This window comes from Arachis ipaensis, chromosome B1, assembly GCF_059453495.1.
Source record: "Arachis ipaensis isolate K30076 ecotype BB chromosome B1, ASM5945349v1, whole genome shotgun sequence".
Taxonomy (NCBI): Eukaryota; Viridiplantae; Streptophyta; class Magnoliopsida; order Fabales; family Fabaceae; genus Arachis; species Arachis ipaensis.
The window spans coordinates 12564207-12577050 of record NC_142436.1 but is presented as its reverse complement, the minus strand read 5'-3'; the positions used below and the strand labels follow the sequence as shown (position 1 = coordinate 12577050).

Here is a 12844-nt window from a genome sequence, read left to right as displayed (position 1 = left end):
AACTAACGTAAATAATCAAAAATTACCTTAATAATAACTAATTTACATATTTTTTTTAAATAAAACTTGTATATAGAGTTTTTTTTTTGTGGTACATGAGCCTAAATCTGAGAGTCAACTCATTTTCTTTAAATTTATTATTCTTCTTTTACTACTTCATAGAATGTATTTTTCGTTTTTCATCGAAGTTGATCCTTTTGAGATACAATTTATAATTTTGTATAGTATTTTTTTTATACTCATTTTATTATATTATTCTTTGAGTAAATAACCATTTCTAACCACGAAAGATATAAACGCTGACAAATCTATCCATGAAAAAACAAAACTAAGGCGGTAACCATAAAAGATAGACCCTCGTAGACAAAACTAACCAAAACTTAAAAAACTATTCAAATTCCAAAATTACCCCTTCTTTACCAAATTTAATCCCACAACCTTTCTTTTTCTTCTTCTTCCTCTTCCTCTTCCACCACCTCCACCACCGCACTCAACTTCAACTTGATAAACTCACCTTCATCGTCCTACATCAACTCACCCACAAAAAATTCTCCCTTCTAAAATTTGCGATGATTCATATCGATTGTACCTATCCCCAATTCCTTTCAATCGATACGAAAAATTAAAGATCCCGTTAGGTTTTTCCTCGCCGGACCGAACCTGGTAGGCGGTAGCTAACAGATCGAATTGCATTCGCCGTCGTGGACAAGATTAGCCACCGGAATGCGGCATTTGTCGATGAGCTTGTTGCCGAAGAGAGTACCGTCGTGGCGAAAATCGAAGCGGAAGAAGAGGCCCTTGGAACCTTCTAGAAACGAGGGTGTGATTCACGCGAGGTCAAAGATCCCGTCGTGGTGCCACTCTGGGTTAGCTCCGTCGCCATCAGCTTCTCTGTCGGTTCTGGTCCGTTGCTATTGACTCTGGCATGGTGAAGAGAGATCCATTGGTGGTGTTGTTGTTGATCTGCTTCCAGCCATCGTTGAAATCATAAAGAGGTGCTTTTGACTTGTAGAGAAGCGGGTGATGGTAAAGGTGATGGTGATGAGTTGATTTCACCGCTGACTTTGATGTCGAAGCTCCTCCTTCATCAGGCCTCTTTGAACTATAATTGTTGCTCCAAATAGAATCGTTCAAATACAGGTTTGGCAGATTCGAAACCTACACATGAAGTTGGTCTCTGAATTACCAAAATGACGATTCTTGATTTTTCTCTATCTTCACAAATCCAACACAGATTCCTTCAAATCTGAATGTACTTTTGAGTATATGTTAGCAATAAATGAATACATAGATAAATAAATTGTTACTGCTATGCAGAGACAGAGAGATAGAAAGAGAAGAAAAAGTAGCATTTCATGTGTAGAGAGATCTGCAGGACATAAATAGATTAGATTAAATTTGGTAAAGAAGGGGTAATTTTGGAATTTGAATAGTTTTTTAAGTTTTGGTTAGTTTTATCTACGGTAGTCTATCTTTTATGGTTACAGCGTTAGTTTTGTTTTTTCATGGATAGATTTGTCAGTGTTTATATCTTTCGTGGTTAGAAATGGTTATTTACTCTTATTCTTTTGATAATTTAATGATTGTTCTTACTCCAACTTATTCTTTTCGTCTAATGTTCCATTGCAATTGTCTTTTGCCGCAATCGTTTACAATGCATCACATTTATGAAATACCTCATCCAGTTGTATTCACTTATTCGGTTTCTAACTACATGGATGTAAGCGTCCAAAGGAGAGGCAGTAAACTCTATTTTATCGAAGGATGGTTGGATCTACTTACATATTATGACCAACCTAATGGAATGTGGGTAAAATTAGTTTTCTTGGAAAGAACTCGATTTTTGATTGAGGAATTATTTCCACGGAGCTTTGTAGGCCAAGTTCAAGTTCCATCCCCTCCATGCTTTATACGTCTGTCCGAAGATCTTCGAAGTAGAGCACATAATGAGATTGAATTCCCTCAATTTAAGTCAGTTTTGCTAAATTCGTGTCGAATTCGGATATGCAATTTTAATGATTGGTAATATATTTAAATTTTTTTATTTTAAGTTTTTAGTTATTAAAATAATTTTATAATATATTGTGATTTTTTTCAGAAATTACCGGCCTTCTTTTGCATCAATGCAATATCATTGAGGAGAATAAATGGTCAATTTAGTTTCTCAGTGTAGCAATTCTATATCTTGCAGTATTGCATGGGATAACGGATGATGAAGCTTATTTAACAAGAGGATGGTCTGAATTTGCGCGAATTCTAAATGTCCAAACTTATGATGTTTAAGTTGGTTACCGTTACGAAAATGACTCTAATTTATATGTGTCTAAGAACTAGAATAGATTAAATATTATTTAAGTAATTTAGTTCTAATATTGGTATTTGATTAAATTCGTGTTACATTAATTTAAATTTAAATTGTTGCCTCAATTTATATATTACGACTATTTTTATTGGATATGTTATTTTTAAATATTTTAATATAAGATTTCTTTTTTTTTATATTTAATTTTTTTTCTTGAATATATGTATCACCTTTTTTTTTCTTTTTGTATTTTAGATTAGTAATGTAATTCTTAATAAAAATTTACTTAAAACAAAAAGAAAAAAATTAAAATATCACTATTTAAAGGAAAAAGAAAATGTACGTGAAAGAAAATAAAACGAAAAATTAAAATTGCTCTATTAAAAAAATTGTATACAGTTTGCGTATGAATGGAGTTGGGATTAGAGGCTATATATGGATATCAAATATAAAAGCTTATTGCACGCATTGTGGAATATATATATATATATATATATATATATATATATATATATATAAGAAAATAATTATAACAAAAAATATTTAATATATGTGATTTACATATTTTTATGCATAATTAATATATATGTATGTATAAATAAGAAAATATTTAGAATTATTTAACAAAATTAATATATACATATACATAAATAAAAAAATTACTGTAATTTATGAAGATTACACATGAATTTTTTTTCTTTCAAATAAATTTATTCTAGTTATATTACAATGAGCTCATGAATAACGTATAATTATATTATTTTAAGCAAATATCTTTATTATAATTATATTAAATCAATATTCAATGCATTATTAAACTAATTATCAATCATCAATATTTTTATTCATTCTAATTATATTAATTGATATAGTTCTAATTCTTATTCATGTGCAATAATTTTATTAATAGATAGTTGTATATATTAATAATTAATTTTATCCATAATTTTATTAGTAGATACTTATATTCACAATAATTTATGCTATAATTCTCATCCGTCCTAATAATGGTTTCTTAATTATATGGTTCTTTATCTTTTGCTTTAATTAGTGGATAATAATAATAATAATAATAGTAATAATAATAATAATAATATTATTATTATTATTATTATTATTATTATTATTATTATTATTATTATTATTATTATTATCGTATGACACAATATTAATTAGTTAACAAATTAAATTTTAATTATTATGTTTTATTTTTTACTTATATTTTTATTCATTAGTTATTTTATTTTTTATTTTTACAGTAAATATTAAATGTAAAAAAGAAAAAAAATAATATTGATTGTTATCTATTTTATTTATTTAGATTTATAATTAAATTTGACATAATTATAGCAAGTATCTATAATTAATAGTAACATGATACTATAACTTTAAATTGTATAATATAATAAAAAAGAACGTAGCAATTTATATCTACTTTCTATATAGCAATAATATTATATATATTTATATATCTCTTCTTTTAGCTCTTTCCTAAAAATATTGGCACATAATTAATGTAGATATATAACATATATATTGAGCAATTATCTCCATTGAATTAATCATAAAGGTTGATAAAGGATAATAACATAATTTTTACTTAATTGTAGCAAGTATTTCCATTAAAAAATAAAATTGCTCTATTAAAAAAATTGTATATAGTTTGCATATGAATGGAGTTAGGATTGGAAACTATATATCGATCGATATCAAACATAAAAATTTATTGCACGTATTGTGGAATAAAAAAAAAATATATATATATAATAATAATAATTATAACAAAAAATATTTAATATATGTGATTTAAATATTTTTATGTATAATTTAATATATATGTATGTATAAATAAGAAAATATTTAGAATTATTTAACAAAATTAATACATACGTATACATAAATAAAAAAAATTACTGTAATTTATGAAGATTACACATGATTTTTTTTCAAATGAATTTATTTTAATTATATTACAATTAGTTCATGAATAATGTATAATTATATTATTTTACGAAAATATCTTTATTATAATTATATCAAATCAATATTCAATGCATTATTAAACTAATTATCAATCATCGATATTTGTATTTATTCTAATTATATTAATTGATATAGTTCTAATTCTCATTCATGTGCAATAATTTTATTAGTAGATAGTTGTATCCACAATAATTCATGCTATAATTTTCACTCATTCTAATAATAGTTGTTAATTATATAGTTCTTTATCTTCTGCTTTAATTAGTGGATAATAATAATAATAACAATAATAATAATATTAATATTGTATGGACACAAGATTAATTAGTTAACAAATTGAATTTTAATTATTATTTTTTATTTTTTACTCATATTTTTATTCATTAGTTATTTTATTTTTTATATTTATAATAAATATTGAATGTAAAAAAGAAAACAAAATAATATTAATTGTTATCTATTTTATTTATTTAGAGTCATAATTAAATTTGATATAATTGTAACAAGTATCTATAATTAATAATAACATGATACTATAATTTTAAGTTATATAATATAATAAAAAAGAACGTAGTAATTTATATCTGCTTCCTATAGAGCAACAATATTATATATATTTATATATCTCTTTTTTTAGTTCTTTCCTAAAAATATTGGCATATAATTAATGTAGATAACATGTATACCGAGTAAGTATCTCCATTGAATTAATCATAAAGGTTAATAAAAGATAATGGCATAATTTTTACCTAATTGTAGCAAGTATCTCCATTAAAAATATTAGCTAATTATTACCATGTACAATGAGTGTGTGTGTGCATATATATATATATATATATATATATATAAGGAGTAATAGTGAATTGTAACAATTATTTATCATCTAGAAAATTTGTACCTCAGACATAGTTCTTTTTCTGTTTATTATTTTTCATACCTAATGGCAGCAGACCCAACCCAATACCAACCTACTTCCGAACCTGCTTGCACATCTGGATTGTAAAAAAGAATATTGTTACCTTTCAGATTTTGAGATAAAGGAGAATAAAGAGTATCCAAATGCCATCTACCAACCGATCAAATATCTTGTATCCAGATATTCGAATCAGAAATGTGAACATAATCCATCTCATTAGATAATCGTCCTTCTCTCCTCCAGTTAGAAAATAAAAAATTTTGGTTCAAATTCCCAATACGCCAAGAAAACCTATCATTCAACACTTTCCAAGCGTTGCAAAGACTCTTCCAAATGGGTGAGCCTCGTTCTTAGGACAACTAAAACAGTCATATAGAGATGATCGGTATTTGGCATCCAACAATTGGACCCATAACTTGTTTAGCTGCTGGAAAAAAAATCCAAACTAGCTTCCCAATAAGAGCAATATTCACACAATAAGAATCTCTAATCCCCAAACTTCCATATTTTTTTGGAGTAACCAGTACCTTCCAACTAATAAGATTCAATCATCTTCCATCAACTTGTCATTTCTAAAGAAAATTTCTCATCATAGACTCAAATTTACTAGTGATTCCTTTGGAAAAAGTAGAGACCTGCATCTGGTACGTGGGAATAGCGGCTGCAACAGAATTAACCAAGCAGAGCCTACCAGTCCGATTGAGTAAATTCCCTTTCCAGTTTGCTAGTCTATCCTGAATCTTATCCAGGACACCATTGAAAGCTGAACGGGTCACCCTAGAATGGCTAAGAGTAACTCCAAGATACTTGCTCAAGTCTTGGACAAATTTGATAGATGATACTCCAATAAAAACCTATTTTCTTATTGTAGAGATATTCTTAGGCTTGGTTTGGCAAAACTTTTACTTTTCAAAAGTAGCTTATAAAAGCTAACTTTTAAAAGATGGCTTTTTAAAAGTTGTAGCATTTATGTTTGGTAAATTAAATTAAAAATAGCTTTTAATAAATACAAGTAACAACAATTGCGTTTGGTAAAATAGCTTTTAAAATTTAAAAATACTATAATAGACATAAATGCAAGCATTAAATTTGAAAATTAGTTAACATATGAGGTTATATTAGACTTTTAAATTTTGAAAAGCACAAGCCAACTTTGAAAAGCTCTACGGCTGAGTTTGGTAAAGCTTATTCAAGAGGTGCTTGTGCTTTTTAAAAGCACAAGCACGTCATTTTGCGTTTGGTAAATTAAAAAGCCCAAGTGCTTGTGCTTACGGCTTTTAAAAGTTAGGGGTGCTTTTGAAAGCACCTAGGAGGGAGCTTTTCAAAGCTGGCTTATACTTACCAAATTTTTTTCATTTTTCCGCACATATTTCTCGCTATTATATTGCCATTGAAATCCTCAAATATTTATAACTTCTCATCCTAACCTTCACAAATTCTAACACAGTCTTCATATATTTTTTATTTTTTATTTTTAGTGATGATATTTAGGATAAAATAAATTTTTATGATACTTATATAAAATTTTAAAGTTAAAAAATAAAAGAATTTATTTATTATATTATGTTTATTATGAATTTTTTATTTTAACATTATTTTATTTTAAAATATTATATAAATTTTTAAAAAATTTGAAAAAAAAAATATTTTTTGTTATAAACATATTTATTATAATTTTTTCAACTTTTAAAAGCTGTTTTACCAAACATAATTGTAGTGCTTGTACTTATTAAAAGTCATTTTTAATTTGATTTTAACAAACGCAAGTGCTGCAGCTTTTAAAAGGCTATCTTTTAAAAGACAGCTTTCATAAGCTACTTTTAAAAAGCAAAAGCTTTACCAAACCAAGATCTTTTAAAAGCTGCAAGCACAAGCACATGATCTTTTTAATTTACCAAACAAAAAATGAGGAGCTTGAATTTTTAAAAAGCACAAACACCTCTTCAAAAAACTTTACCAAACCAAGCCTTAGAGTAAAACGCTTTAGATTTTTCCACATTAATCTTCACCCTAAGATTTAAGTTTTGAAATAATATCATAGGTGCACTTGTTTTAAAATTTTAAATGGGAAAATTTTCATATTTAAAATTTTTTGAAATGTTTTTTTTTTACTCAATGCATATTTTCGGTCGAATATAATAGTCAACTTTTTTATAAGAAGATAAAAGAAAAGAATAGAGAATAGATGATTTAATTTTTTCATTTATTACTTCAAATTTAAGATTTTCGAATTGTTTATAATTTTCAAGAAATAATATTTTCGTCTATTTTACTCGGTCTCACAAAAATTATTTTGGTTTCTATGAATTTCTTACAAATAACATAGTTGTCGTAATTTCTTTTATCTTCTACATTAAACAATTGATAAGAAAAATATCATTGAGACTGTATTTATTTGTATGGACAGGACACAAAAATATGGACATTAAATATTTAAAACGTATTTAGATAAAGAAACATAGATAATAAATACAGTGTTTTTAGGACAGTTTTTTTTTTTTTTGTGTTCATTCTTAAACAAAGGACAATAATAAACACAAGATTTGAGAGAATGGACACGAATTTTGAATAAAAAAATATTGTTAATAAATAATTACCTATTTTTATTTTCTTATGAAAAAATTTTAATTTGAGCTTCTTCTCTCTATTATCGTTCTCAGAAAGATTCTCAGATAAGTATTCAGGGGTACTCTCTTTTTCCTGTTCCTTTTCTATATCTGTTTTTGTTCTTTCTATGTGTTTTTCTTCTTCTTTCAATTGGGATAAAAAGACAAAATTCAACATCTATTGAATCTTTCAATTTACACAATAAAAAATTTAAAGAAATACGAAAATGAATATTGCCTAAAAAGTTTTGAACGTTGAGTTAGACAAGAGAGACTGAATTGGCAGAAATAGAGTTTAACAGATAACTGTCAGGCGGCAAGGAAGGAGTTAGAGACAGAGGAAAGGGAAAGAGGGTATAAAATACATGACTATTTTAGTCATTTTGTATAATATTTTAGTCTTTTCCATGTCTACCCACACATAATAATGGACATTACATTAGTGTCTTGTATATTATATCCAAACACAATAAACAAAAAAAACTTTTAGTGTCTCTATTATATTGTTTATATCTTAGTGTCATATTCTGTCATGTCCACAAAAACGCAGCCCTAGGGATAGCAATAGAATGGATAGGAGTGAATTTTTGTCCTATTCAATTTTATTTCATTCTACAATAATTCGTATAGAATCTGTCTCGTTTCTATTTATGAGCAATAAAAAATTAAACCCTAACCCGTCTCACCCTTTATTAAAATAGAGCAAATAAAATAAAATTTTAAAATTCATATAGCCATCATATATATAACATAAATTAAAGTAAAAACTTAAATACGATACAATATTATTAAACATTTTATTAATTATTTTTACATATATTTTATATATAACAAACACGGGTAAGACGGATACTACATAAATTCGATCCCGTCCTGCCTCACCCAATCTCAAACGAGTAAAGAAAGGGGTGGATACGCACAAATTCAGACCCAATCTCAAACGAGTAAAGAAAGGGGTGGATACGCACAAATTCAGATAGTGTTATCATTCCTTATATCATCCTTAATATTTTTCTTTCTTTTCTCCTTTATTTTTGCAAACAAATGAAATGCAGGAACTATATATTTGCATGAATTTAAGGAAATTGCAAATATACACACTAAATACTCATTCTATAATTTTCTTTAAGGACCTTGAGGCCTTGACTAAATAAATTTTTTTTTTGCCTTTGATCTTTAATCATGGAAAACTAGTTAGTTCCTTTATCAATAATTTCTCTAGAATTAATAGAATATGACTACATAATATATTAAATTACTAATGTATCTAATAACTATCAATTTAGATTGATAGATTAATGATTCACCCAACCTAACCTCCTAATAATTCTTTAAAAGAAACAACTTCATCTTTTCTTGAAGAAGAAAAATATGAACAGTTCCCATCATTGAATTCTAACGGCCTCTTTCTTCATGCGTAGAATTATAACAGTGCTGTCACCATTCCTACTACTATGAGTCATGGAGACCATACTTCAAAAACTAGGAGTCGCACTCTGCATAATTATAGTTTTGGCGGGTACAGAAGGAGTTACACTTTTTTTTTTTTAATAGTGATAGGTAGCTAACGAGAAAAAAATTATCTCTCCAAAATATCAGTGTGGTGCCTATGCAATTCTCTTCCAATCTTGCATAAAGCCTAATTTAGATAGGTTCTTCTTAATATATTCTATTTTTTTTTTTGAAAGAAAGAGAAACTTTCATTCCATAGGGTTATGATGTTCAGCCAAGCCAAATTTTGAACCTGGTTAGGAGCTTCTTCCATCCACACAGTATTAGGATTGGTAAGGCCTATTTTTGTTAATTCATGGGCTACTTTATTTTCACTTCTTTTAACATGAGTGGAAATCACAAATCTAAAGTTACACATTAGAGATAAAGCATCTACTACAAAAGCTCCGAAGCAGGTTGGGTTTAATCTACCGTATTTGAGTGCATTTACCACTTCCATGCAATCACTCTCTATAACAATATCCATAAAGCAACATTCTTTTGCCAGCTTCATCCTCAAATATACTGCAAGAACCTCCGTTTCATGGGCCTCAAGTAGTTGTGTTATGGGCCAAATTGTTGCAGCAAGAATGTGGCCCATACCATTCCTAACCACCGCCCTACTCCTCCATTATTATTATTGGATATGGCTGCATCCACATTAAGTTTAACGACAGTGGCAGTTGGTGGTTTCTAATTATGCTTCATTTGGGTGGTGGTCATTACAAAGCCTCTCTCCTTTTCTAGTTCTTGAGCTTTCCAAAATTCGTCCACTGCTCTCTTTGCATGTTCCACTTTTGCTTTAATTATGTCTTCTCTACCTTCGAAGGTTCTTTTATTAGCTGGTGCATTAGGGTGCAGAGTAGTGTTTTTTTCTTTCTCTTCCAGATTCCCCAAAATATAGCAACCCATTAATTTAGAGTAGTTCCAGCCTCATCTTCCGTTCTCAGCAGCAATGGGGTCGCAAACCAGAACTTCTTTGCAAACCAACATCTTTGAATTATGTGGCTTTTTGTCTCTTCTTTGTTCCAGCATTTAGTACATAATGAAGCTTTCATCATTCCTCTTTTACAGAGATTTTTGTTTGTAGAGAGGGATCCATGGATCAAACGCCAAAGAAAGTTCTTCGATCTTGGGGTTGCTTTAATTTGTCAGATTTCTTTCCAGGTAACCTCCTCTCTTCCTCCTTTCTTCTAGGTAATCTGTCTGTTAGTAGGAATGTTTTGGCTAAAAGAAATCTCCAACTTCTCTAAGTTGATGCGTTGTCCTGACGCGTTCTGGTAAGAAATCAGTACTTCCATCATGGTTTGGATTGACTGATCAGAGGCCTTAGTGAATAAAATACTATCGTCTGCGAAGAATAGATCGTTTATTTCTGGGCTATTTCTAGCTATCTTGATCCCCTGAATCTGTCTGTTCTCCTGTGCTCTGTTTAGACTACCGGAGAGTATCTCCGCAAAAAGAATAAACATGTAGGGAAAATTGGGTCTCCCTGGTTGAAAGACTTTCCCTAGCACCCCATTCAGTAATATAGAGAAGGGCGTCGTACTCACAAATTTCCAAATAGTTTGAACCCACCTGTCCGGAATCCCATAGAGATTAGGACTTCTCTTAAGAAAGTCCATTCGACTCTATTGTAGGCTTTCTCCATGTCTAGCTTCATCCCCACATACCCTTTATTTCCCTCTGTCTTCTTCTTCATGTAGTGGAAGATATCAAATGCAACCAAATCATTATCTGTAATAAGCCTTCCGGGAACAAAGGCGCTCTGATTTTTACCTACAATCTGAGGTAGGATGCTCTTTAGTCTATTCGCTATTGTCTTGGTAGCTATCTTCATGATCACGTTACATAATGAGATAGGCCTGAACTCCATTGTATAATTTGGTTTAGCTACCTTGGGTATCATGCAGATGTAGGTGTAGTTAATCGGTTTTGGATTAGCACCTTCATTAAGACTCTTGAGTACTATTCTAGTTACTTCTGACCCCACTACAAGCCACATCTTTTGGTAAAACAAGACTGGCATACCATCTAGTCCGGGGGCCTTTGTCAAATGCATTTGCTGGAGAGCTTGCATCAATTCCTCTCTAGAGAAATCCTTATTTAGAAATTGGAACTTCTCCTCATCTATTCGGTCTCCAATAACTTCATAGATCTCTGTTGCCCCTATTGTCTCCTCCGTTGAAAAAAGTCCTTCAGAAAAACTCCTCATCACACATTCAATTTTGTCCTCATCTTCAAACTTTCTTCCCGCATCATCTATTATTGCTTCGACCTTATTTCTTCTTTTTCTCTAAGATGCTTTCTGGTGAAAATACTTCGTGCTTCTATCACAATGTCTCAACCAGTTGGCTCTAGATCTTTGCGACCACCAAATTTCCTCCAGTTTCAATAATTCATTCAGTTTAGCTTCTACTTCCCTGGTGTTCCTCAAAACCTCTTCGATTTGCTGGATTGAGTTTGAATGAGCTAGTTCCTTTTGTTCTTCTCTAATCATCTTTGGGATATTCCCAAAATTTTCCTCCCCCCATTTGTCCAGCCTTCTCTCACATTGCCCTAACTTTTCTTTAAGCGTTTCTGTGCTATTTCTCCAAGATTGTTCAACAACCTTGTAACACTCTTTATTCAATAAACAAATCTCCTCCAACTTGAAATGGTAGTCACCTCTCTTTCTTTTCCTCTTTTCGCCCTGTGAGTCTATTAGAATTAGACTGTGGTCTGATTTGAACATTTCTAAGTGATGGACTGTTGTCATTGAAAAGAGTTCTTTCCATTCTACATTCGCTAGGGCCCTATCTAGACGTTCTTGGATGTTCCTATCACCTGACTTCCCATTTGACCACGTAAATGGATGACCATCAAAGCCTAGGTCCAGCAAGCTATTTGATTGTATGGCCTCTATGAAGCTCTCTGCTTGAGATAGCACAACTAGGTTTCCTCCTTTCTTCTCATTTTGATTTAACACCTAATTAAAATATCCAAAAATAATCCAAGGTAGTCTAAAATTACATCCAAGCACATTTAAAATATTCCAATTGAACTTTTTGTTTTGGCTTTTCAGGCATCCATAGAAGCCAGTGGCTCTCCACTTTAGATCGCTGTCCTTCTCAGTTACCTCCATATCTATGTGATTTGTTAACTTTGATACTAACTTTACTTCTATAGAGTCATCCCATAAACATGCTAGGCCACCACCCCTTTGCTTTCCTTCATCGTTACAGTAAACTCCCACCACATTTTGAAGTCCACTCTTATACCTTAATCTCATAACCTCCTCTTATTTCTTTCTTGTCTCCATTAAGAAGACTAGGTTGAGAATTTTTTGTTTGATGAGCTTATTCAGAGCTCTCATTGCCCATGGGTTCTCAAGCCCATGACAATTTCAACTTAATATTTTCATAATTCTCGGCAGGGCTGGCCTACAACCTCTGCCATCCAGCTTCTACAACCCATGGTTCTTCATCATCTATCTCTGTCTCTTCGTTGTTGCTATTTTTTCTTTTCCTCTCTATCTATTCAGCTTCCTCATTCCTCTCCGTAGAT

At 30.0% G+C, this 12844-nt stretch overlaps 1 protein-coding gene across 1 annotated transcript; it reads right to left on the bottom strand.

The window, feature by feature from the left end:
• Nucleotides 1-11594: 11594 nt before the first annotated feature.
• On the bottom strand, nucleotides 11595-12569 carry LOC148575742 (uncharacterized). The gene is made up of 2 exons (XM_088502527.1): nucleotides 12417-12569; nucleotides 11595-12266 (listed from the first exon to the last, which is right to left on the bottom strand). The coding sequence occupies exons 1-2, from the start codon at nucleotides 12567-12569 to the stop codon at nucleotides 11595-11597; spliced, it is 825 nt and encodes a 274-aa protein (XP_088358653.1).
• Between the last annotated feature and the right edge of the window lie 275 nt (nucleotides 12570-12844).

Bases quoted from the DNA above. Each gene is read 5' to 3' on its own strand.
- LOC148575742 (XM_088502527.1), bottom strand. From the start codon at position 12,569: ATGAGATTAAGGTATAAGAGTGGACTTCAAAATGTGGTGGGAGTTTAC. The intron at 12,267-12,416 runs GTAACTGAGAAG...TATTTTAATTAG, and splicing joins CAAATCACATAGATATGGAG to GTGTTAAATCAAAATGAGAA.